At 45.3% G+C, this 27,726-nt stretch overlaps 1 protein-coding gene across 1 annotated transcript in view; it reads left to right on the plus strand.

Annotated features, from left to right (window-relative positions):
* MTX3 (metaxin 3) overlaps positions 1–19,685 on the plus strand; it is a 37,326-nt gene extending 17,641 nt beyond the window's left edge. Inside the window, exons 8-9 of the mRNA XM_082724402.1 lie at positions 18,845–18,937; positions 19,231–19,685. Of these exons, the coding sequence (XP_082580528.1) occupies positions 18,845–18,915 (71 nt within the window). The 3' untranslated portion in view covers positions 18,916–18,937; positions 19,231–19,685. The remainder of the gene's footprint in view (positions 1–18,844; positions 18,938–19,230) is intronic.
* The last annotated feature ends 8,041 nt before the right edge of the window (positions 19,686–27,726 follow it).

The raw sequence follows: 27,726 nt of genomic DNA on the forward strand, positions 1-27,726 counted from the left end.
AAATAGTCATCTCGAAGGAGGCTGGGGGGTGGTACCAAAGGAGAACAAGAAAGGGGGGAGGTAAGAACCAGTGGTGGTTGAATGCCTGCTGTGTGCCCTGCACTATGATTTGGTACTTTCTGTGTTGATTCCTTTCTTCCACCCCTGCCTCCCTATTCTGTATGTTACTCTGTGCTCCTGTTCCTCAGTGCTCGTCACCATAACTCTAAGTGTGCTCTTCATCCCCTTTCTCTCGCCCATCCCCCACCCACCACCCCCTCTGGCAGCCACCAGCTGTTCTCTGAATTTATGAGTCTGTTTTTTGGTTTGTCTCTCTTTTTCTTTGTTTGTTCATTTGTTTTGTTTCTTAAATTCCACATGAATGAAATCACAGGGTATTTGTCTTTCTCTGTCTGACTTTGTTTCACTCATCACTGTACCCTCTAGGTCTTTCCATGTTGCAAATGGCAAGAATCTCATTTTTTTTAATGGCCGAGTAATATTTCATTGTCTATCTATCTATCTATCTATCTTCTGTATCCATTCATTTATGGATGGACACTTGAGTTGCTTCCATAATTTGGCTATTGTAAAGAATGCTGCAGTAATCATAGGGGAGCATATATCTTTTCAAATTAGTGGTTTTGTTTTCTTTGGAAATGCTAATTGGTATAGCCACTGTAGAAAACAGTCCTATGGAGGTTCCTCGAAAAATTAAAAATAGAATTACCATATAATCCAGTAATTCCACTATTAGGTATTTACCCAAAGAGAATGAAAGCATGAATGTGTTGATTTCATTTTGACCAAGGTTAAGCAATTCAGTGCTGTGTGAGATAAAAGAGTTTCTGAGGAATAATTATGCAAAAAGTTCAGTACTTAAATAAAAGCTCACCCTAACTCTGTTGATCCTATTGTTAGGGTTACCAGTATTGGAGAGCACTATGGAAATACCCTGGAACCTTCAAAAAGCTCTAGTAGGAACGGTCAGTTTCTACATTCCTACCCCAGGCATTTCTTACTCAGTGGGTGTTTTCTGAGAATTCTTGGCACAGTTTTCTCCAGGCTATCCTAGTTGCCAGCAGTATTGAGGGGGTACCACAGAACATTTGGAGACTAAGCACATAAGTGTCTCACAGTGGCTACCCCATGAGGTAATCTGTTCCTACCAGCCATGCCCCTCTCCTCTCTTCCAGTGCCCTTATGTTAAGCTCTGAACATACAGCTCTGATCCCGGCCCTTTGCTTGGATTTCCTACTATTCCTTATCCTTCCCTCTTGCTATAAAAGTCTAGCCACCATTCGTATTTCCTCTAGGTGTTAATAAACTAAATCAGATTTATCGGTGGATTGGCTTTTAATTTAAGAATCTCTATTTTTTTTTTTTTTTAATGGAGCCACTCATTTTTTTCAGTTTCAAGGGCATGAGGAATTGGGTCAGAGCAAGGTTCCCATGGAGATGAGGAGGAAGAGAACCAAAGTGTTCCAGGGAGGACAAACCCCGAGCAGACAATGTTCAGTCTATTCATTCTCCATCCTGAGGACAAGACCGGAATACTGTGCAGAGTTTATGCTGAAGGTGTGAGCTGGAAAGGACAGGTGTCTAGGATATAGTCATTTCTTTATTCACCAAGTATTTACTGAGTATCTCCTTTGTTCCAGGAACTGCTCCTGGAACTTATGATGTATCAGTGAATGAAACACTGCCCTTGTGTCACTTACATTGTAGCAGGGGAGACAATTAGCAATGAACCTGATGAATAAGCAGGTTACATAATATAGTAGAGGGTGACAAACACTATGGAAAAAGAAAAAAGTAAAGCAGGACAAAGGGGCTGGGAGTGCTGGGATTGGGGGCACATGACAGTATTAAATATGTCAGGGTAGGCTTCGTTGTGAAGATGACATCTGAATAAAGACTTGAAAGAGTGTTGGGTTGGCCTTCCAGATACCCGACAAAGAGCATTTTAGACATAGAGTATGGGTGGAGCGACAGTTTTAAGGAAGGGCTTGTCTAATGTGTCTGAGAAATAGTAAAAAGGCCAGGGTCTCTGGAGCAGAGTGAGCAAGCTGGAACGTAAAAGAGATGAGGTCAGTGAACTGAGGGGTAGGAGCAAACCAGGTAAGAGCTGACAGGCATTTGCAAACCTTTGGCTTTTACTATGAGCCATTTCAAGGTTTTGAGTAAAGAAGTGATGTCACTGATTACTTTTCAAAAGTACTGTTTGAGCTGTGGTACTGAGGATGGGTACGTGTGTAAGCAGGAAGACAAGTTGGGAGTATGTTCTAGTAACTTAGCCAGGAGGTGGTGGTGGCTCAGATGGATTAGGATGGTAACAATGGAAGTAGTAAGAAGAGACTGGACTCAATCTGTGGGTACTACCCACCAGACTGCTTGGCTAATTAGATGTGGGCTGTAAGAGAAAGAGAAGGCAAGGACAACTTTGAGATTTTTTTTTGGCATGACTACCGGATGGATTGAGTTTCCAGCAACTGAGTGGGGAAGGCTATGAGTAGAACAGCTTTTAAGGTGAGTCTGGGAGTTCCTTGTTTTGACACGTTGAGTTTGTGATGTCTATTTAACGGCCAAGTAGGAGACGTTGAGTTGGAGTTCAGGAGCTACAAATTGAAGAGTCATAAAGAGGATAGAGATGTTATTTAAAACCATATGACTAAATGAAATCACCATAGGTTTAAGTTGTAGAGCAAAGGACTGAGACCAGAACCCAAGGACATTCTGAAGACTACAAGATCATGGAGAGAAACAGCAAGGAAGCAACAGGAGGACATCAAAAGAATGTGGCATCCTCGAAGCCAAATGAAAAAATGTGTATCAAGGAAGAGGGAGCAATTGCAGTGAATGTGACTGATGGGTCATAAAAGATGGGGACTGAGACTTGTCCACCAAATTTAGAAAAATCATTGATGATCTTGAGGAGCAGTTTGGGTGGGTGTTGGATAGGGGTAGGTTCAAAAGAGACTAAAAGGAAAGGTACTGGGTAGAGTGAGAAGAAGCAAATGATGAATATGGTCATTGTAAAAAGTGTTGACATGACAAGACTGGGAAAGACATCTAGCGGTAAAAATGCCTTCCTCTGGGTCCTTGTGGTCCCATCAAGTCAGCATGCAGCCGGCAGTGTTGAGCTAGGTCATTAAGAGATCTTCCCCATTAAGAGAGATCCAAATGGGGTTTACAGAATTTGTCAAGGGACTTCTTACTCATTACAAAAATATTGCTATTTGAAACATGGGCTCTTTGTCACAATGATGACCTCAATTATTTTCTTTTGCAAATAAGGCCTAGCATATTAACACATCAAATATTAGTTAAGCCAGATGATACAGAGACGAAGTCAGTCACTGGAGTATTTTCTTTGTTTGGAGGATTTTTGCTTCTGTGGTTTGGGTAGTAGAATTTGTTTCTTCTACCTGGGCCTGGGGCCTGGAGAACTGAGCCCAAATGAAGTAAATCTGCATCTTTATTTTCCATGTGAGCTACTTAATGACTGTGTGCATTCATCAGGGGACAGGAGGAGAACATAGTCGAAAATTAAAGGGTTATCACTACAGAAAGCACTGAGAATGCTGTGTGAAGCAGAAGTACATATTAGGAAAAATGTAATGTTTTAAAGGCACAGATGTGTCTGGAAACAACCCAGAAGCCTGGGTGTCATTTTCTCTCTCCGCCACTGTATCTAGTCAAGCACCTACTCCCCTCCATTCCTCCTCGTGATGATCACTCCAGTCTAAATAGTTCTGCTGCCCCATGGCCTTTTCTGTCCTGGGTTGCTGCTGCAGATACACCTTTGGTCTCTGACCTTTTGGGTTTGCTCCCTTCCAAACCATTCTCTCTCTCTCTCTCTCTCTCTCTCTCTCTCTATATATATATATATATATATATATATATATATATATATTTAAAGATTATATTTATTTATTTGACAGAGATCACAAGTAGGCAGAGAGGCAGGCAGAGAGAGAGAGGAGGAAGCAGGCTCCCTACGGAGCAGAGAGCCCGATGTGGGACTCAATACCAGGACTCTGGGATCATGACCTGAGCCAAAGGCAGAGACTTTAACCCACTGAGCCACCCAGGTGCCCCTCCATTCTCCATACTGTTCAAGAGTGATCTTTCTAAAGTTCAAAATGATCATGCATCATTTTTGCTTACTACCTTTTAGTGGCCCCTTGTTATCAAGTCCACACTTCTTAACTTAAAAAACATTGAATTATCTGGTTCATGTTCACCATCTGGTTCATGTCCTCACCATTTAAGATCCAGCAACCAAAACCAGAGAAATCTCCAGATTTATCCCATGCTTTCGTTTAAGTCTTTGGATGAGGAGGCTCCAGTGAGTAATGGAAGAAGGCACAAAATCAACGGAACAAGACTAAACAGAATTAGATCTTCAGGCTCCACTAAAATAGAAATGGGAGGAAAGTCCTTTGTTTCAGTATTCATTATGTTCAAATCATACTAGATGTTTCTATTTCCCCTAGTCTAACGCACATGAATAATAGCACTGAGCATAAATCATTTGTTGGGTTTTTTTTTTTTTTTTTCTCCTCAGCTTTGTGAACTCTCATGGCTCAATCCCTGGCCCCGTTTTTTACACTTTACTCACTTACCTTGCACACCTACTTTACACACATTTCCTTGTCTTTTCCATTCTGTAGTCTATAAATACTGCCTATATTTTGAAGTTTCACAGACTGACGTCTCCAGCCCAAGCATCTCTCCTGAGATGAGATTTCTATCCAGAGATGCCAAAAAGGGTCTGTAGCAATCTCAAAATTTTATCTAAAGCTGAACTCTGATCCTTGCTCTGCCAAGACTGCTTCCTCTGCTAGTTTTCCCCACTTCAGTGTCACCTAAATTACTCCATTGCTGAAATCAGATATCTGGAAATTTACCTATTTTCCTCAGCAAGAAAACCTATGAATATGCCAGGTATTGTCTGAAATATTTCCATTTAGTAACCTATTAAATCCTTTTAACAAATCTGTTAGGTACTGCTGTTACTGTCATCCACTTTATAGATGAGGAAACAAATGCACAGAAAGGTGAAATAATTTGCCCAAGATCACGCAGTGGTGTAATGGTGAAATAGGGATTTAAACTCAGACATCTGCCTTCAGGGGCCATGTGCTTAACCTCTATACCAACTATTTTTCTTGGTACCTTCCTCTGATTCACCCCTACATTCAGCTTATCGGAAGTATGATTTATTCTACTTCCAAAAATACCCTGAATCCATCTGCCTTTTTCCATCACGGGTGCCCTAGCCTTTGGCCAAGACTGTCATAATAATTCCTTGGAGATTCTCCAGTGCTACTTTTGTCCTCTTGTCTACTCCTCCTCAGCTGGCCAGCCCATCATTCTTCCCCCAAAAGCCAAATCTTAAGTTAAATGTTTTCATCTTTTTTGGAGAAGCCTTCCTTGACCACCATGCTAGAATCACCCTCCCCCCGCATAACTCCTTCTCAGATCACTCTATTCTTTTGTATTATGGTACATTTCATAATTGACAATTAGACATTGGTGTCTATGGTGTTTTAAAGTAAGCACCCTGAAAACAAGGATCCATTTTATTTTCCACTGTCTACTGAGTACCTAGCCCAGAGCTTAGCCCTTAATAGTTAGTAATATTTGTGAATGGATGGAGAGGTGGATAGATGGATGGATGGATGGGTGAGTGAGTGACTAATAGTAAGAAGTGATTACATTATTTTATTTTATGTGTTATAATGAAAGTATAGTTTCACTTCTTTATAATGGGCTAATAGGAGGAGCCCTTATGAATAAGTGAAAAATGTATGATTTTTTAAAATGAAATGCAGTTTTATTGTTTCAGTGAAGGACACTGTATCCCTCTAGTAAGCATGCTACCCATTGCTCCCCCCTGCCCACTCCGTTCTAAGAGAGTCCATCCCTACTGTCATACCCCTAACTCAGCTCATTGGATCAGGGATAGAAACTGGCCCGAGATTCTCCCTGTTCAGAATTTAGAATCAGGAAACTAAGAAACAGATCTTTAAGGGAGGGCTATATTCATTCATCCTTCAAATACTCATAGAGTATCTGGAATGAACTGATCTTTAGGGATAGAGTGAACAGGACACATCTCTCCTTAAAGACATTGATGGTTCATTGGAGAAAATTGATAAGTCAATCTGCTGTCACAGTTCAGCGTGTTAAGTGCTGTGACATGGAAATTACCAGGGAATACATAGCACATGGGACAGGTACCTCATGCAGTCCTGGGAAGGCAGAGAATGCTTCCTAGCAGAAGTGATGTCCTGGCCAAAAGAGAGCTTAAGAAATTGAGGAGATGGTAGGGGTGAGGGACAAGGGTACTCTAAGCACAGGGAACAGAAAATGCAAACGTAGTACCTTCCATCTGCGTGCATGGGGAGGGAAGATTACGCTGAGAGGTGAATGTGGTCTCTATCATGAAGGCCCTTGTCAGTCTACAGAGTTTGGATCAAGGGATTTTAGCAGAGGATGACACGTTCAGATCTGTACTCTAGAAGGGACCCAGTGGCCTCAGTCGGGGGAACAGACAGGAAGCAGAAGTCCCAGTTAATAGATGGTTCTAGAAATCCAAACAAGAAATGGTGACAGCAGGAATAAGTTGGCAACTGTGGGAAGAGACAGAGTGGATGGGGAAAGTCATATATAGAATCAGGATGGATGAGGGAGAGAGGAAGGAAGGACATGTGCAGGTTTATGGCTTAGCTAGCAGTAGATTGCGAGGTCACCCGCCAGGCAGGGGGCACATGAGGAAGCCCACAGAAGAAGTCAGGGCTGAAGACACAAATGTAAGCATTAGCTCCACTGAATCAAGGAAAGCTTTGGGGGTTATTACCCAGTCAGTTTACAGAGAGTGAGAACAGAGAGGTCCATGGATGGAATCCTAAGTAACTCCACTTTTTTTTTTTTTTTTAAGATTTTATTTATTCACTTGACAGACAGAGATCACAAGCAGGCAGAGAGGCAGGCAGATGGGGGGGTGGGAAGCAGGCTCCCTGCTGAGCAGAGAGCCCGATGTGGGGCTCGATTCCAGGACCCTGAGATCATGACCTGAGTCGAAGGCAGAGGCTTAACCCACTGAGCCACCCAGGCCCCCATAAGTCCACGTTTTAAGTAGCAGGTGAGGAAAAGGAGCCAACAAAAAGGATTTGATAAGTTGTGTCCTGACAGCCATTTATACTCAAGAAAAGAGAGATGTCAGGGACATGAATGGATAAGCCCCCTTTCAGAAGGCTATAACGACTTTCACTGCTCTAACAAAAAGACCCAGGCAAGGACAGCTTCAAAGTAACTCACTGCCTGGGATATCTAAGACACAGGACAATTTCTCTTAATTAAATAAACATTGTTCTTAATTATCTTACTTAAAGTATTCATCTGTCTGTCCTTAAGAATGCTAAGATAAACTTCCTTCTAGTCCCCTAGCCTAAAACCTTAGAAATTCTCCAAGAGTGGAGTCTGGATTCATGAGGGTTTTCTGAATTTGGTTTTCAAATGTTATTACACATCAGTTCGTGAAGTGCACTTGAATGTCAGAGTTGAGAATGTGGAAAAAAGGAGACATAAGGAAAATTTATTTTAAAAATGTTTTTCAACTTTAAGAAAAGCATCTAACAACTCACTAAGTTTAGCATTTCATGTGTGTTTATGACCTGTCAAAAACTGCCAGAAATTTACTTGTGAGCAAGAAGAAAAAGATGTTGCCTGTTTGTCATCTCTCAGAGTGTCCAACTTCTGAAGGCCACTTTGCAACCAAAAAAGAACTTTCCTTCATCCGTGGACGTACGTGGAAGAAGATGAACATTAGTAATAGGATCCGGGCCATGTAATGTTCATTAAACAATTAGATGCTGATGCCAGCAAGTAATCGCTTTTTTCCATTTTATTTTCAACAGTTGGAGTGTTCCTAAGAGACTGGCATGGGGCTGGATCTGGTATTTTCATCAGAATTTTAGTGTATTTTCAGTATCGGTAACATCTCCCTCCCTCCTACTTACATTCAAGCAATACATTCTCCCGGGTCTGATTTGTACTCCTTCTTCTGAATGTTTAGTCAATTTAATATACACAGTGGACATATTCTGGGGAAAAAATGCTGGGCTTCTCAGCAGAGTCATTTTAAAGATTAGGTGTTGTTTAAAAACCAAAGCATACCATGCATCACAATTACAAAGCAGGAAATACAGTGCTCTGCCCTATATAATTAGAACTTTTCTTGAAGGACTCTTGTTTTTTGACCTTACAAGCGCTCAACTTCTCTGCAGACAATTTGGTCACGTCCCTCTCAAGTTTCAGGTCCTGGAAAAACTCAGCACCGTTTACTGAATGCTTTCCACTTAAAGCTGTTTCCCTGGGTGATTATTGGAATGGAAAAGAAAGCTCCGTATGAAGTCAGTCGTGGTCAAGGCTACCTATTCTGGGGTTCAGGACAAAAGGTCTGAGTCTTGCCAGATGCCTGGTCAGAGGACCAGCCCAGCCTGTCCCCTGCTGGAGGAACAGAAAGGGGCAGCGATGGGCGAGTTGGCAAGAGTCCCAGTCCGTAAGCTCAAGGTTTAGGAATAGCGGCCTTCTCTTTCTATAGTAACTTATTTCCCAATGCCAGGGTCTCATTTCTCCAGCCAACAGAAAATGCAACAAAGAAAAAAAATGCGCACACCGCAGTCCCTCCTGGGATCCCACCCCACAACCCCCACCCCCATGGCTGTGCAGGCCCGTGTTTCCAGAACTTACACAGTGCCTCCGTGAGGCAGGAACCGAGTCAGCTATTATCTGCCTGAGTGCAAAGAAGGGAGGACAAATGAATAAAATCATGATAGATAGCTCAAAATCTTATCCAGCCCGAACACACAGCTCTCCTGCCTTGCTCTAATGCGATTCGGACACCCCGCGTTTGTTAGGAAATACTTCTTACTCCCTCCAGCCACGTTTACTGATTTTCAGGGTCCTACAAGCCTATGGCTTCACACACAGACTGCACACCACACCAATTGTAGGGAAGGACCGGGGCCCTGGGAGAAAAATCTTCCTTTAACCGAAGAAGGAGCTCTGGCCCGATGAGCTGAGCACAACACCCACTAGGTGAACCATTCTGATGCAGCCCCTGGGTACTTCGAGGCCCTAGGTGGGAAGAAGGTGTGCGGAAATGGAACTGTAACCCCAGCATGGGCCCGGGTGAGGCTGTTTGGGGTCTGCATCTTCCTGCCCCTTCCATAAATACGCAGATTGAAGAAGAACAGGACACAGAAGGTGGAGTCCTCCCCCCTCTGCTAGAGAGAGGCCCCGGGGACCACAAAGACACCAAGCAAGGGCCCCAGAACTGCCTGGAGAAAAGAGGGTAGATGGCCCAAAGTCTATGAGACTTTGGCTGGAGCTTTTCAGGTCATGGGAAGTTGGCATCACACTGTCGATGAAGAGGCCCGCAGAGAGGAACAAGACAGGAGCCAGCAGTGGCTCCCAGGACACAGGAAAGGCTCGAGGAGGTGGTTCTGTCATTATGCACGCGGGAACCGACTGGGGAGGTGGCTGCTGTTTTAGTAGAACACAGGACAAGATGTTAAAGACCCTTAACAAGGGTCTGCAAGCTAAAAGGAGCCCAAGCAGTTACAGATATCCATGCCCGTGTCTCTAGGTCACCGTTTTAATGCATGTGCCACGGTAGAATAAAACAAACCTTCCTCCTAGATGGATCTGGGCTTAAATTCCAGGCTGTTTCTGAGCTACCGAGTTCTTTGCAAACTACATCTCTTTCCCCCTCGTCTGTAACTGGGCGGAACGGTTTTTGAAAGTACGCAGTGTATCGGCTGCCAGGCAATGAGGACCCAATCCATGGGAGTTGCTGCTGTGGCTGTTCGTGTTATCGTTATGATTCCTAGTGCTATTATCATCCAGTCCCTTCATTTCACTCGCGGAAAAACCAGGGCAGGAACCAGAAGGTTTTAGACTCTCTTTGGGTTTTTGCAGTTCAGAGCCTGCACTAGGCCAGTGAAGAGAAGAGCGGACATAATCAAATGTCCAATGGGTGACTTCTGTGAGACCCTGGACACGTGGTCACTCTTTGCTCACTCATCAAAGTCATGCACTTGGGTTGTCATCATTTCTCTGAGGGTATCGGGACTGAGTCTGCAAAAAGCGATGCCATTTGCTGAACCCAAGCCGTGAACAGCTGTGCTGGGTTAGAAATAGCTTTTCAAACGATGACTTTCTTTGCCAAGTCAAAGGCACATCCCTTTGCAGGCCTGGAAGCACAGAAACATCTAAGAGAAAAGCTCTCCTTTTCTGGGGGACACCCAGCAATCGTTCACCTTCAAAACAGGGAAGTGGCCAATGTCTAGGGAACATTCTTTGGCCTGTTTTGGAACAAAGGCACAAATAATGATTCTGAGGAAAGAGAAGCCTCAGCAACTTATTGAGATGAAGCAGGTTCATCAAATCAAAACCCCAGCAGGAACTGTCAGTTACAGAACTTCCAAAGCTCCTGGCCCCCACATCCTCTGTTGCGTGTTGTCAAGAGCATTTGTGGACACGATAGCCAAGTCTATGTCCCCAAAACCCAGGCCAATGAAAGAAAGCAATGTATTTGGTGGAAAAGCCATAAAAATAAAAGACGTCCTAATAAAGCAGTTGGACTGTTCTCACTGCATTTGGACCAGAAAAGGGAGCTATGGAAAGATTCTGTCACCATCTGTGATCTACTTGCCATAAAATCATAAATCATAGAATGTTGGCGATGGAAGGAACTAAGAGGTACACAGCGCCATCCTTCATCCTTGCCCAAAGGCTTTAAGCTAATGTAAGAACCCAGGCTCCTTGCTCCTAGCTGGAGTCCTCGCCTCCATCCAGGCAGATGCCCCAGAGGTGCCAAGAGCACACATTTCCAGAAAGTCCTCTAAGCACGTTAACGAAGAGATGCCATCGAAACACCAATCAAGACTCGCATCTGGGGCCAGGGACAAGAATGACACTGCACGTAGAATCCAAAGGGACCAGGAAGCCAACCAGAGTATAGGCTGCTTCTAGCTTTGATCAGACTGTGCTTCAGGTTCACTTCCAAGTCCTTAGTTTGAAAACCGTATATACTTCCAGGTAGAAACATGGAACAACTGGCTCAATTTCCAGGTCCATCTAGACAAGCTTATTTAATACATAACTTTGGGGCTCCTGGGTGGCTCAGTGGGTTAAGCCTCTGCCTTCGGCTCAGGTCATGATCTCTGGGTCTGGGGATCAAACCCTGCATCAGGCTCTCTGCTCAGCAGGGAGCCTGCTTCCCCCTCTCTCTCTGCCTGTTTGTGATCTCTCTCTAATAAATAAAATCTTTTTAAAAATTTTTAAAAAATAAAATACATAACTTTACCTGAAGTACCTGACAATTACTGACCTTCCAACTGTTACAAGACACCATTTATAAGTCTGTTTCATTCATAGAAAGAAAAAAAAAAAAATTCCAAGCTCTAGCTCAGGAGGCTCCAACACATCTTCCTCTTTTTCCCATGGTGGTGGTTTCCTGTGCAGTTGCCTGGGACTCCAGGGTGTCGGGGTCAGGGGAAGAGGCAGGAACTCTTCCCTAAACTCTTGAGAAGTTGCTAAGTGCTCACTCTCACACCTGGCCCTTGGAAGTTGCTGGTCTCTGGCAAAGGTCTCACTGGTCTAAGGTGAAATACAACATGTACACGCAGGGTGGGAAGTCTCCCACAAAGCAAAGTGTATTCAATGTAAAGAACCGCCCTTTATGCCTAAGATGAATTTTCTTGCCTTTTGGGGCTAAATTGTCATTTTGGAAGTGATTGTAGTCAATGGTACATGTTTTCTTAATATTCTTTTTTGTTGTTGTTGAAAAGTAACATATTGGCATTCCTCTGTTGACAGTGCCCAGGGCTGCATTCTACAGTTTTGGGAACTCCAATTCTGAGAACTGCTGCTCAACACCTTCCCATTTCTCTGGTGGGTAGAAGGCTTTTTGCTGTAGTGTTCATAGCTTAGGGCTTTGCAAGAGGTGACCCAAAGGGGAAGTATAAGACCAGATGGGGGCGCCTGGGTGGCTCAGTGGGTTAAAGCCTCTGCCTTCGGCTCAGGGCATGGTCCCAGGGTCCTGGGATCGAGCCCCGCATCAGGCTCTCTGCTCAGCAGGGAGCCTGCTTCCTCCTCTCTCTCTGCCTGCCTCTCTGCCTGCTTGTGATCTCTGTCTGTCAAATAAATAAATAAAATCTTTAAAAAAAAAAAAAAAAGACCAGATGGGAATTAAGGGTCCCTAGGTTTTTTGTTTGTTTGTTTTATTTTTGTTTTTGTTTTACCATTGGTGCTTAGGAACACATGGCTCACTCATGCATTAAATATTCCAAAGGAATCTTTCTTTAATGGTTTATCAGAAAAATTCTGGATGAGCCAAGAATACCTCATTATTATTTAGGATGAATTAGAAATGCATGATATTTCAGTCCAGTTAGGACCTACTAGCTCATGCAGGGGGTAGAAAGGGGAGGTGACTACGCCAATCAAACAAATACACAGGGAAACCTTTGATCTACCTAGGAATAGGATCTTTAAAATAGTGTTAAAATATTAATTTTCATTAAAAACACAAATATTTTGGAGGCAGATTTGGCTAGACCTTGTTTGGCATTCTGTTGTTTGTGTTATTCTGTTCTTGAAAGCAAATCCAAACAAAACCAAAAACCGTATTCATATCGTGCTGGTCACCAACTCCTTCCTATGCTCATGGAAATCTCTCTTCAACTGCCTTTTATTCCTCTTCTCTCATGGATGCTGCCTTAATTCAGAGAAAAATATCCTTAAGCAAAATCTGTATGGAAGTCCAATTTACAAACAAAAGAGGGGACGGGCTGAATCCCTTCACCCCATGCCTCCTTCATTCATTCATTGATTTAATGAATAAATACTAACTGAAAGTCACTGGCCTGTCAACTTAATTTCTTTTCTTTTCTTTTTATAATTTTTAAAAAAGAATTTATTTATTTATTTGTCAGAGAGAGAGCGAGTAAACGTGCAAGCAGGCAGAGTGGCAGGCAGAGAGAGAAGCAAGCTCCCTGCTGAGCAAGGAGCCGGATGCGGAACTCGATCCCAGGACCCTGGGATCATGACCTGAGCCGAAGGCAGCAGCCTAACCGACTGAGCCACCCAGGTGTCCCTCAACTTAATTTCTGGACTGGGCCTCCTGGTTCCAGCCACACATCTCCACCACTACTGACTGTTCTGGAAGCAGAACTAATTTTCTAAAACTCAGTTCTGATCTTAGCACTACCCTTTTAAGAAATTTCTACTTGTCTCCTCGTTGTCCTCTGACATTCAGTCTCCTTAGGCCCTTCAAAGTTTGGCTTCAACCTACTTTTCCCTCCTCCGGTTCCGTGTGCTATAATCCGTCCCCTGAGACATTCCCCAACACACTGTGGACATTTATGTCCACTTGTCTTTGATGGTGCTGCTCCGTCTGCTGGTGCTGCCCTACTTCCTCCTTCCCACTGTGATGTTTTCCTGTGTGTTATGTGAACTTCATCTCCTCGGTTCAGCCTCCACCAAATACCACAGCCCTCCTCCCTCAAAGTCCCTATTGATAGTCAGATGTCATGTGTCTGGTGCCCAGCTGCTGCTCAAAGGCAAGCATCTTATTTCTTTTTTTTTTTTTTTAAGATTTTAAAATTTATTTGAGACAATGAGAGTGAGAGCACAAGCTGGGGATGGAGGCAAGCAGCCTCCCTGCGGAGCAGGGAGCCCGATGCGGAGCTCTATCCTAGGATCCTGGGATCATGACCTGATCTGAAAGCAGACACCTGACCAATTGAGCCACTCAGGTGCTCCCAAGCATCTAATTTTTAATTCACCTTGGTATCTGCAGGACCTAATGTTACCAATGTGCACTTAATTAGAAACAGCAAATTGGTTTTATGTCACAGGCCAATTCCTATTGATTGGTAATGATTTCCTGGAGTGCAGTTTTGAGAAAGATACTGCTTCATTGAGATTCTGTGGCAAAGTACTTAATTGACTAGCAATGTCTGCTACTGGCTAGGGTGCGGTGCATGAAGGCATGATTGTCAAGTATCTGGCCTCGGGCCAGTAAATGCAGTCAATGTTTGCTGGTGAATAGACGAGTGAAGAGATTTCTTTAGAATTATGAAATGTAGGCTTTTTCATTGTTCAAACAAATTTTCCCTTTAGTCCAGTAAGTTGCTTTTTAATTTGATTTATGTATTTATGTATTTATTTTATTTTATTTTTTTAAGATTTAATTTATTTATTTGACGGAGAAAGATCACAGTAGACAGAGAGGCAGGCAGAGAGAGAGAGGAGGAAGCAGGTTCCCTGCTGAGCAGGGAGCCCGATGCGGGACTCGATCCCAGGACCCTGAGATCATGACCTGAGCCGAAGGCAGTGGCTTAAGCCACTGAGCCACCCAGGTGCCCCCTTATTTTTTTATTTATGTATTTTTATTTACTTATGTATTTATGCATTTATTTATGTATGTATTTATTTTTATTTATGTATGTATTTATTTTTTATTTATGTATGTATTTAATTTGATTTATGTATTTTACTTGAGAGAAAGCGTGTGCAGGGAAGTGGGGCAGAGGGAGAGGGAGAATCTCAAGCAGGCTCCATGCTGATCGTGGAGCCCAACTCGGGGCTCAACTCATACCCCTGATATCATGATCTGAACTAAAAATCAAGAGTCAGACCCTCAACTGACTGAGCCCCCAGTGAGCTTTTGCTATGTTTCATTTCCTGAAGTGAAGAGGGTCTTCAGCTTTGAACTCAAGTTGATGTTCTAGCACACCTGGGTGTATCTTTGAGCTTGAAGTCAGCCATGGGGGGGGTGTCATCTCATGTGAGGTGGTTTGCCCAGAGGGCTTCTGTTCTTGGCCCCGGGGTAGACTGGGGAGCCCATGGAGGATGAGAGGAGAGAAGGGATGGAAAGGATGGCGTGATGCCTTGGCCCAGTGGTGTCGGGGGCAGCTGAGCTTTTACTGAGAAAAAGGCTCCAGACAGAAGCTGAAAGTGTTGATTTTATGAAGGGCTCGGTGAGACATGGGGGTGCAAGGGGAAGTGCTTTAGTACAAGTAGCAAAGGGAGACACAGAGTCAGAGAATGGGCCAGTCACCCCTCCTGAGAGGAACAGGCGCCGCTGGGGACGAGGCAGGGTCCAGGCAGGTGTGTGGGCATGTTTATTCCCAGCAGATGCAGCAGGGGCCACTGCTGCCCAGGGGTCCTGGCAGAATGTGTAGGAGTGCGGGGACCCCTGGGGTGTGCCAGTGCTATACGTGGGCTCACCATTTAGATGCACAAGAGCCTGTGCACTCCAAGTCACTAGTGGTACCTCCAAACCCTTTCTTCCTCCATTCTCATGTGCTCGGAGGCCCATCTTGGGTCACACAGGCTTTAAGAAAACCATTTCTGAGAAAGCCAGTTATTGAGAGAGAGTTGTTGGGACTGAAATGTACCCTTTTCTTACCCTTTCTCCGAGCCCTGCGTGGATATCATCCTGAAGATGTTCTGCACTGGGGACATTCTGCCTGGAGTAGCTAATTATGGGATGTGCCCTAACCCAGAGAGCTGGAGTCCTGGGCCAGTCACGAGCCTCCCTCCCCAAAGTCTCTGCCGCGGTGTCAGCCAACGAATGCTTGTCATGCTCTGTGTCCCCTTGCTTGGTTTGCAGGCAGTGGGTGGGTGCTGATGAGAGGACCCCCCCTTCAGCAGTAACTTCTGGAATGGACTATGGTTTGGGGATCTTTGGGGGAATGCGGGCATATTGCTCTGTGTTTGCCACATAGGCCTTTCTATGCCACCAAGTCGGCTGTGGCCCAGAGCATCTGCCAAGTCATTCAGCCGAGAGCTATTTGACACTTAACGGGATGAAGGCGTCAGAGCGCCCTGATGGGTTCATGCAGGGTGGCCATGGCCTTAACTGGTGAGACGGGCCTGCGTTCCAAAGCCCTGTTCCCCGGGGTCCTTCCCTGGCTTTGGTACCCTCATATCGGGGTCCTCCCTGCTGCCCCGGGCGGGGGGTGGGTGTTGTTTCCTCCGTTTAGCGTGTCACAGGCAGAGATGCGGCTCCTCGCGGCTCTGCTTGTTAAAATCTGCTCTTGAACCATCTGTTCCCAGTGTTTTCCCAGGTTGCAAACTGAATCCAAGGAAGATGGAGAGTCTTGCAAACTCTGCACCTATTTGTTTCCCTGCTGATCACACTTCAGGGTCGTGGAACATTTCTCTAATGGTAAACTCTCGTTAAGCTTGAGTCACTTAAAATGTATGATATCAGCAATGTTCAGAGGAAACCTATTACAGCTGACCAAGCAGAACGGCCTCTGGAAAGCTCTTTGCCTCAGCTGTTATCCCATTGTCAGATTCTTCTTTCACAAGGAAAAGAATTTACCCTTCAGGGAGGATGGTCTGGAAATTTTCTCTGTCTCTCATCAATGATTTCACCAGAGGCGGTTCGCTGAATGGCAAGAAGGACACATTTCACGTGCCTCTGAGGGTGCCAAGGAGGGTCCTGGATACTGGGACTGTATATAAAGGACAGGGCCTACCCCCTCATTCTGGGACAGCTGTCCTAGGATGCTCTCATCACTGGATTCCTTTGCATGGCTGCCTCCTGCTGTCCTAGGACAAGGACCTGAAGGCTTTCCGGGACTGTGTTGGGGTGGAATTTGATCAGAGACTTCCTGGGGACTTGAGATGGAACTGTTTGTGTATTGGCCACATGCACATTATCTTCTGTATGTCGCCTGTTCAGACCTTGCCTATCTTTCTACTGCTTTGCATCTTTCAGAGGGCCTCTCCTGAACAAGGGTCAGAAAACTGCAGCCTCCTGGCTGGCTGCCTAGTTTTGTAAATAATGTTTAATTGGAACAGGCACATTAGCTTGTGAGTGAACCATCTGCGGCTGCTTTCTGTGCCACTAGGGCAAGGTTAAGTATTGCAATAAAGGATGAATGGCCTCAAATATTTACTATCCTGCCCTTTACAGAGGAAGTTTATAGATGCCTGACTCAGTAGGTGGACTCCAACTAGTAACAAAACAATACAAAGTGTGACCACAGGGAGCTAGCTCTTCACACTCCCATAAAGTACAAAGTGAGAAAAGAAGAAACACACATAGTAACAAAGACACACATACAGGGATGTTTACCGCAGCATTGTCAGAATTTTCATTCTGGGTAATTATTCATCAGGAAAAAGAAGATACAAATTTTGCTATATGCATAACTTTTCTTGAGATTTAACAAGGTTATAAACCTTCAAAACAGAAAGCTGAGCAAAAAAACAAAAATAAAAACAAAAAGGAAAAGGCAATTTGTAGAATGATACAAATGACATAGCACATTATTTACATAAAATTTGAAACTGCAAACGCAATCCGCAGATGTGGGTGAACGGTAAGGAAGGAGACCAGCTCGTGGGACTGGTGGGTGGAGACTTAGGCTGTGATGACCCCCGTGGTGGTTTACTGTCAAGGTTGTGTGGAGGTGAGAAGGGAGGCCTCTCCCCATGCCCTTGAGGACATGGTCTCCACAGCCCTCACAGACTGAGGAAAGCTCTGGGCCCAGTGCTTTTAATACCCTTTTTTTTTTTTTTTAAAGATTTTATTTATTTATTTGACAGAGAGAGATCACAAGTAGGCAGAGAGGCAGGCAGAGAGAGAGGAAGGGAAGCAGGCCCCCTGCTGAGCAGAGAGCCCGATGCGGGACTGGATCCCAGGACCCTGAGATCATGACCTGAGCCGAAGGCAGCGGCTTAACCCACTGAGCCACCCAGGCGCCCCTTAATACCCTTTTAATCTGGGGATCAGCGTATGGTCGTACAGAAATTTCTTGCCCCTCCACACTTACAGATGCCCACATTTTCTCTATCTGCTGAATCATCAGCTCTCTTCAAGGTTCCAATTCAATGGCCTGACCATGTACAGGACAAATCCACATAAAGCACATAAATACCAACTTCAGAGAAGTGGTCACCTTTGGGGGGGAAGGGGGGAATGGAAGAGAAGGGGGTTCAGAAGACATTTGATCCCCCCTAAACTTAGTGTGGTCCTCATTCCGCAATAGAAGCATGCTGGTTTGCAGTGGTGATGTGCAGTGAAATATGCCAATTATTTCCCAATAAAATTGGAAACAAAGAAGACGTCGCAGTAGATGTAATGTGTCTGTAATGCCTCACTTCTTTCTGGCCTAGAAAACAAGTGTGATAAAATGTTATCATTTGATTCGGCGCGGAGACGGTGATGTGCACATCTATAGGGTGGAAGGAAGTTGGGGGATAGAGGAGAACCAGAGCTTTTTTGGTAGAAAATGAGAAAAATCTATTTTGAGGGTCAAGAGGCTGGTCAGAGCTGGCGTTCCAATCAAGGCTGATATGCTTCCTGTTCTATAGTCAATGAATATGACTAGGAATATTTTCTGAATGAACAAATCCAACACATTCTTCCCGAGCGGTATGTGCGAGGCACTGTGGGTGGGATACTTAGTTCCTGTCTTGGAGGCACTGACAATCCAGTGAGCGAGTTCATGCCGATGACTGACTGACGCTTCTGCAAAGCAAACTGGAAATGCACGACAGGAGCAGCAGCAAACTGCTGCGGGGAGCACGCAGGGAGCTGCGGCATCAGCCTGGGGAGAGGAGCGGGGGCAGGGCGTGCTGGAAGTGAGAAGTGTGAACATAAAAGAAATTCTAAAGGACCAGCTGAGGGGAGGCTGGGAAGCACAGCTGGAGGGAGACTGAGTGTGAGTGAGTGTGTGTGTGTGTGTGTGTGTGCGCGCGCGTGGCCTCATCGTAGTAAAAATTACATTCTTGCTGCTATTCTCAACTTTCAGTTCTTCCATAGGCGTGGGAAGCTACAGAGGTTGGCAAGGGTGGTGTGACCTGACAGACCCTTACAGCTCTCTCCCCTGGTAGAAGGCTGTTGACACATGTCCAGGTGAGAAAGGACAGGAGCCTGACTCCAAGAGTGGCTTTGGGAGTGGAGAGGCGGGGACAAGTGAGGACCTTGCGGAGGGGAGGGGAGAAGGGATGTCCTGATCACTCCGTAAGTATCCCTTCCCGAGCTACCAGCCATCATGGCAGCGGGGCTTCCCCAACAGCGTCCCCTTGGGCAGAGGTTGAGGTCCAGGAGTTGGTCCTGTGTCTCTGGGTACTGACACGGCATTTTCCCCTGCACTATAACCCTCTCATCTCCTCCCTGAGTCTGACATGGAGCTATTTTCTTAGCAGGGATGCAGAAGGCCCAAAGAACAGCAAGAAGACAATGGATCATATCAGAGACACTAAATATTCTTCTTAGCTTTTCGCACCAGAGGTGCAGAGAACATGAGTTTCCAGAGCTGTGGGGCCAGCACCCCCCAGTTATAGAGGAACAAAACTCCTGCATCCCGCATGGGGCCCAAGTTGGTAAAGACACACGGTCAGCCTGTGGAGTCGGAAGAGCCTGGAGCGGGACTAAGGGGGCCTGAGCTCTCTGTCCGGCTCTGTTTCCTTCTGCTGCGTGACTTTAGGCGAGACTCACTCTGGTCCTCACTTTCTCCATGAAATAAAGAGTTGGAGGGACGCCTGGGTGGCTCAGTTGGTTGAGCAGCTGCCTTCAGCTCAGGTCATGATCCCAGCATCCTGGGATCGAGTCCCACATCGGGCTCCTTGCTCAGCAGGGAGCCTGCTTCTCCCTCTGCCTCTGCATGCCATTCTGTCTGCCTGTGCTCGCACTCTCTCTCTCTCTCTCTCTCTAGCAAATAAATAAAATCTTAAAAAAAAAAAAGAGTTGGAATCACGTAAATCCTTTGTCAAGATGCTTTGGTTGTAAACAACAAAAACTGACTTTAGGAAACTTAAGCAACAAAACTTACTTAAACTTTAGTAAACTTAAACAAACTGTTGCTTAAGCACCAGCAACAAAAAAGAAAGTAAAGAAGAGAAAAAAGAAAAGAGGGGAAGGGAAGGGAAGGAAGATCTATCATGGGGATAGCTTATAGCCTATAGAACTGAAGGGAAGACGAGAGAACCAGGCTTGAAAAATGGCAGGAACCAGGACAGCTTCAGGGGCTAACTGGCAGGATTTAAAAAGTGACCTCACCAGGCAGTGGGGTTGGGGTGCCTCTCCAGCGCCTGAGTTCTGACCACCTCCTCCATCCTTATTTCACTTGTTAATATTCAGTCTTTGTGGTTTTACTCAGTTTACTGCCCACCCCCTGGGGAAGGCGGATAAGGGGGTACTGACTGACAGTTTTTCTAAACCACACCCTGTGAAGGAAACATAGTTCCATAAAGAAAATTAAGGTGTTGTAACCCCAAGAAGGTAAGATGGATGCCAATTGGCTACAAGTGATTTTCAAGTTTAAGATTTCCAAGGAGATCTAAAATTCAGTAAGCTCTATGTAGCAGGCAGCAGGGCATGGCTCATGAACAGAACCTCAGAAACCTGGCACAGTACACCCTTCCTGCTCTGATAGGATAGAGGGTTGGTGAATGGTGAGGTGGGTTGGAATGGGTAGAGGGGTTACAAGAAGAATGGCCATAGCGTGGGAGATCCTACGGGCTCTTCTCTGCCTCTCCCAAAGGCATCTTTCTTTAATCAAGGCTGTAGCCTCCCTGACAGCACTGTGAAATTGATTGCTGGATCCCTCTTCTTTGGAGATCAGAGGATTAGAGGTGATTCCAAGAAGTTTCCAGGAAGTCCATGCATCTGACAGCCTAGGCTCAGTCTTTATGGGGAAAGGGGGCCAAGGAGCTCAGGTTTTCAGAGGGCTCTGGGAGAGATTCCCCCAGAAATTTTTTTTTCAAAATTGCAAAAAAAGTGTTTTAAAAAAATATTGATAGTTGGAGCCTATGACACATGAAGAAATGAAAGCTGAGTTCTTGTGAGGACAACCATGAAATCAGAAGTTCTTCATTGTGAAAGGAAGAGCCTTTGTGAAAGGTTTCCAGAGGAGCTTCAAGTCCAGGACGGAAAGGCAGGTTGTGGTGCCAGGTGCAGCTGGGGACATGGAGAGGGTTGTTTTTGTCAGCACATGTCACTTGACCCAGGGCCACAGGTCCAAGTCTATGAGGCAGGGCAGTGCCATCACCTGTGTCTCACCAAACGCTGTTTCTGAGGGGGCTCTGAAGGAGGCAGGCAGTCCATGGCTACTTAAAACTAAAAACAGACTCAAGCAAAGGCATGAACTGGGAAATATGGGAGGAGCGGCATCTAGGGGGTAGGGACCAAGTTAGCTAGGAAGGAGGGGGCAGGATGGGAATGCAGAGTCTTAGTGCATCCGCCCTTGACCACACACCCCTCCTGACCAGGAGTAACATGCAGAGCTAATGTGTGAGACCTAGTGAGCGTGGGGGAAAGACTCCATTTGTAAGTTCCTCTCACCAGGTAAGAGGGAGATCTCTACCCTCAACTGATAAGTCTTACCCATCCCTTTATCTGACTTGGTCTACAGACACTTTAATTTGACCTAACACCCAAAGATGGTCCTAAGATGAAGGCAGAGAATAAAATAGTTGGAGCTTGAAACTTGATTCAGAGGAGAGAGGTGGAAGGAAACCAGAGGTTAGGTTAATGGTGTGGAACACTGAATACACCCTGAATGGGTAACAGCTTGGCTGGCTGAGGGCAGGAGTCCCTTGCCGCTGATCGCATTCCTTCGTTAATGCTACTAAGTAAGTATATCGATGTGAAAGAAAGCTACAATGTAGCAGGCTCACTATCAGCCTCTCTTCCTGCTTTTTTCTCCTAGTATTTACTTATAATTTATTTACATCATTCCATCTGTATTAGTGTCTGGGCCACTAGACTGTAAGCTCCTTGAAGACAAGGATGGTGTCTCCTTCATTTTGGCATCCCGGAACTGGCACCATCCTTGACATGTCATCAGAGCTCAGTCATCATGGACATGGGGGCCGCTTATAAAGTGGACACTTTGTTGTCCACTTGTGCTGATTTAAATCCCAAGAAAGCCACAATGACCACCTGAGGTTAACTACCACCCATTCCTTACCTGATCCGCCATCATACAGGTTGTCAGAAATGTGGCTGTATCCGTACACAATGACTTGGTTCCATGACCATCTGGGTGGGTGTCTATCCTTCTGAGGAGGAAGCAGAGGAACCTGTGCTAACCATAGGCTAGACAGGCAATTCCTGTGTCTGCCTCAATTCTGCCCCAATAATTGCCTATCCTCCTTCTAAGCTACCACACACACACACTTATCTCTTGTTGACAAGCATGTGACAGAAGAAAGAAAGCAAAGCAAAGCAAAGAAAAGAGAAAAAAAGAATAGGAAAGGAAAGAAGAGAGAAAAAGAGAAAGAGAGAGGAAGAAGGCAAGTAGACAGGCAGGCAAAAGGAAAAGAAGGCTTAGGAGTTATTAATAGGAATAAAGAAAAGCACTTTCCCTCCAAGTATTTCAAACTCAGTTGCCCTTGTTCTAATGGCCAAGGACCTTAGAGAAAATTTTGTGAATAAATCCGGGAGGTCCAGCCTGGGCTCTTCTCCTGGCTAATGACGCTGACGGGGAACTTTTCAGGTGACCTTTGGCTGATTGGCAATGCACACTGGACATTTTAACGGGTCTTACCAATGACTTCTTCTGTTATCTTGGTTTGATAAGGATAAGGCACCAGAAGGAAACTGAGTAAGTGCTCCATTTCCAGGCTGAGATGGCAGGTGGAGAGAAACCCTGTCCTGCCTTAAGTGCGAAATTGTGTTTCTCTAAAGCCCGTATGACTCAGAGTGTGAGTTTGGGATGGATTCGTGGTTATCAGAATAAAGATATCTGTGTGGAAACCTCCAGCTAGTCATTTGAACCGTGTCTTTAAACATGTCTCAGTGCTATTTTGAGCTCTTATATCTGAAGATAAAGTTAAAGCCATTTATGTTTTCAACATGAATTCCTTTAGCCTTGGGGTTCCAGTGGGGTCACCACCACTGCCAGACATCTTGTCGGGGTTCAGCTACCTGCCAGATGAGGGACTGCCTCTATTTTTACCTCTGCCTCTATTTGGGCTTCCTACCACTTTGTCTTTTCCAAAGGCTTTCAGAATGTTCTGAGAAAAGAGATAAAAAGATAAAAAAAAAAAAAAAAAGAATCAACTTTCTTTTAGTTCCAGTGTTCTCTCGCATCTACATAGACACTGTTAGTACACGACAATAGGTATTTTGTGGTATGGCCATGTACTGGGACACTTAAGAGCGGTTCTAGATACTAGATCTATATATACTGATGCAGGAAAGGCTAATAAAAAAAAAAAAAACCACATTCAAAAGAACATGTATTGGAGGACTCCATTTTGTAGGAAAAAGCAATGACCCTGAGTCAGTGTGTGTGTGTTGGCGGGGGGTTGGAGGGGGATAAACCCGCACAAGCAAACATGCACAAAAACCACCTATGAGAATAAATACCAAACTGTAGCAATGTGTTATTGGGATTTTTCAGGGTGTGGAGCACAGGGGATATTTTACTTATTGCTGACTATATCTCTATATTATTTGGATGCTTGATAAGAAGAATATGCTTTTCTATAATGAGAAAAAGTAAAGATTATTTAAAATATCTTCTGTAGGGGGCGCCTGGGTGGTTCAGTGGGTTAAATAAAGCCTCTGCCTTCGGCTCAGGTCATGATCCCAGCGTCCTGGGATCGAGCCCTACATCGGGCTCTCTGCTCGGGGAGCCTGCTTCCTCCTCTCTCTCTGCCTGCCTCTCTGCCTACTTGTGATCTCTGTCAAATAAATAAAATCTTTAAAAAAAAAAAAAATCTTCTGTAGCTTTGGACTGTCACTGTTTTTGACGATGCCTGGGAAACAATGCCTAGAAACAACTTGCTCCTCGGCACACTCCCGCCTGATCTCAGACCTGTCGATTCTTGTACATTCCATAGTTTCAAAGACTATGAGTAAAAGAGCTTATTAAGAGAGACATTAAATTAGTATAGTATAGTGTTTTTAGTCCATGAAAAGGTGTTTCATTTTGGGGGACATATGAACATACACCATTTTCCCAACTCTGTTTTGCAGATAGGGATGCAGGCCCTCCCAAGGCTAATCCTTGGCCAGTGTTAGAGGATGCTTGGGGTCTCTGCCCTGCTGACAGTGACCCAGCCCCCCTTGGAATTTGGGACTGAGGGTTACAATCTGCACACAGCTGGACCTCCACCGTGTAAACCCAAGGGCTGTGAGGCTGCCACCCCATGCCTGCCTCGTGAGCAGGAGCTGGTGAAGCAGGCCCAGAGAGAGGCAGTGAGGAAAAGCAAACTGTGAATCTGCTCTTCCTTGTCAACTTCTGATGCATTTCCTGCCTGAGGCTGAGCTGCCGTCTCCCCTCTTGGATCCCATGCCCAAAGTAACCTAAAATGACCCAGGGGCATCAGACCTGAGTGACCTCAGTCAAAGCCATCCTGGATCAGCCACCGGCCAGCTGAACCCCAGACACGTGAGTAAGCTCAGCAGAGACCAGAACTGCCCGTCTCAGGGCAGCCTAAAGCAGCTACCTGCAGACTCCGAGCTAAGTAAACACTTACATTGCACGCTCCCTGGGATTTCCCGATGGGTTGTTGGGCAGTAGCATGGCGGCAATAGTTAATGGATTCATCACTGTATCTGCAGTAGGTCACTGTGAGGCGTTCTTTGGGCAAGCATCTGATTGACTTATAAAACACTTTAGATGGCCCCCCAAGGAGATCAGATAGAAAAAGCAATTCCCTGATACACCTATCCTTATTCACCAACCGTGCTCAAGAAAGGGAAATTGCAGAAGCTTCACTTTTCTCTGGCATGATGTGCAGTAGGAGGGGTCAGCTGTGGTTTTGGGGCCGAGGGCTGTCCACTTCCCTAGAGCTCGGTTTATCCTGTGAATAAACCCCCATTGGGAGGAATGCCAAATGGCTTCTCTTCTACAAAATAAAGGGAGGGATTGAGTGGCCTTCTGATGACTGAGTTTACAATTATGTGCTGAAAACTGAATATCCATTTTAGGTTGATAAACAGTTCTCTTGAGGGCATGATCATTGAGAGAGTCCTTCTTGTTTAGCTTCAGAGTGGTCATGGCCACTCTCCTGGTGGCCCCACAGGGACCTCTGGAGGGCCAACCCTGCCAGGCCTGGCTGGGGGCAGACTGGGCAGTGTAGATTCCTGGGGAGAGCAAGGGGAATGTGGGGGAAACAGGAGAAGGGGCTGGAAGAACAGCGCTCCCAATGTGTACCCTTTGCCAGGTCCTCAAGGTAGGGATTTCTAACCTTGACTAGACATGGTGTCAATCCTGAAGAGGGAGGCCTGGAGCATGAACATTTCCCTTGCCCAGAAGGGATCTCCCTGACTTTTTAATGCCATCTCCTGCTTGGGAGGAAACCCTTAAAGAGCTAGAGAGGACCCAAAGGAAGGGCATCACATAGAATGAGCAAAGCAGAGAGAGGAGGGGGCACTAGATGCAGTGGAGAGGGCATCTGGGTGCTGGCATCCTTGGCAGGACTCATAGACGTGGAGCTTGGGGCTCGGGGGTTCTCAGAACTGTAATTTCCCAAATTAGTAAAATTTTAAGAAGAAGTGTGAGGGTGGGAGACCTACATAGGCTGGTCAACTTTTAATTTGGTCAAATGACAGATGAGCCAAAACCAAACACAAAAACTCTAGCAGGCTCTGACACACCTTTTTCATCATAGGACATCCTGGCCTAATTGAGTGATAAAAGCATAATTTCAGTATACTGAATAGTCTTCCCCCCAAATGAGTTAGTAATCTTATACCCTCACGTACATATGATTATAATTATATATATATGTATATAATTATCTTTGTTTTTCTCTTATCACTTTAGACTTGTGAAAACTTGATCACGGATGAGTCACTCCTCCCGCCTTCCCTCTTTGCAAGGTGCCTACCCCTGTAGAACTGGTGTTGAAAGGTCTAATATTTCAAGAGCTCCTGGCAAGTTGGAAGACAGAGGAACCCCCATCCCAAAGGAAGTCTGAAATCTCCATGGACTGGTGGGTGAGGTGGTGAGGGGTGTGGGCAAGAGGGAAAAGCTGTCAACACCACTCACGGTGATGAAAAATCAGGGTGGTTTGAGAAGAACCCCATCCCAGGCGTTTGCCTGAAACAGTCTGGAACAGCCCACACGTTCCTCTTCTCTCCCACCTACTCCCTAGTTTTCTCTTATCTGTCCCTCCCTTCTTCCTGCTTCTACCGGCACAATGATTCACAGAGTGGTACTTACACTAAATACATTAAATCATTAAAAAACTCACCACCATCTTGGCCCTTGCTTTTAAAATTCAGATAGTAAAGAATGTATAACCTGTTTGGAGACAAGGATAAGCCCAAATTATTTTCTGTGGTGGCAAAGCCTGCAGCTTTTTTTTTTTTTTTAAGATTTTATTTATTTATTATTTATTTGACAGAGATCACAAGTAGGCAGAGCAGCAGACAGAGGGAGAAGGGGCAGGAGGCTCCCAGCTGAGCAGAGAGCCCAGTGTGGGGCTCGATCCCAGGACCCTGGAATCATGACCGGAACTGAAGGCAGAGGCTTTAATCCACTGAGCCACCCAGGTGCCCCAGAGTCTGCAGCTTCTCTTCATCATCTTGATGCATCTGTTGTGTGAGTATAGCCATAATCCCAGGATGGTTACTGCATACAAAATAATTTACTTTCTGAAGGGGTTACCTCAACCCACAGCTCTGTTCTTATTAGCAGATGAAGGAAGCCAAAAAATGCTAATGACCAGATAATTGGAATAGATTGGGTCTGTTTCAGGTATTTGCGGATGTTGAAACATGAACAATGTAATCATTTAAATGTAAAGAAACCACTAGATAACTTCTATTCCCAGTTTCTGAGCCCCCTGTGGATAAAGCTGGGGAAAGTTGTTGGAAGGTTGAGCCAAGAAGTCTGTGACTTTGGTGGCTGCAGAAAACAATGGAACACACCTAGGTTTGGCAGCCGGACAGGGGCTTGGAGTCCAACACCGAACAGAAAAAGGCCTCCCACTACGGCAGCTCTGAGGGCTCGATTTAACACACCTCTTGGTTGAAATCAGAGGAAGAAAGCCATCTCTTTTCTTTCTCTCTCTCCCCACCCACCAATCCCTGCCCCCCCCCCTTTTTAGGTCAGAATTAACATCAAAGTTTCACTTTGTTTAAAAGTGGAAATAGTTCAAGCCTTTTTGCTAACAACCTTGAATTAAGAGATGGTAATTGGCGGTCTTCCCACTCCCACGCAAGCCTAGTTCATCTTATTTTAAAACCTTAATGTGCTTCTTTGGAGGCCTGGAGGCATGAAATGCAGTGACTTGATGCTGTTCCCTGTGAGTATCCCAGGGTGGTACAGAAGAGGCAGCCCACCCCATCCTCGCTTGGAGATGGGAGTGCGAGAGACAGAAGGGTCACTGGCTGAGCTGCTGCTGATGGGAAGAGCTGCCTGGCACATGAGGTGCTATTGTAAATGATATTTGGGTTAGGGGCATGGTGGCCGTTCGTAAGGAAGGCTAAAATGTTCCTGGAAATGGAACAGGACAGAAAAATTTCTATTTACCACACCTCTTTCCAGGGAGAGAATTGGAAGGAATCATCAGATGAGCTGCTTCAGTATAAGTGTTGAGACCACAGGGCTTGTTCGAGCCAGTCACACAGGGGCTTTTGTTTCTCTGAGCAGAGCATGCAAGTTGGGGTCAGAGCTGAATTGCCAAGACCAATAGAGTAGAGGCAGAATGCTGCCACCAGGAAGTCTCTAGATTAGCCCT

Source organism: Mustela nivalis, assembly GCF_964662115.1.
Source record: "Mustela nivalis genome assembly, chromosome: 3".
In the NCBI taxonomy this organism is placed as follows: Eukaryota; Metazoa; Chordata; class Mammalia; order Carnivora; family Mustelidae; genus Mustela; species Mustela nivalis.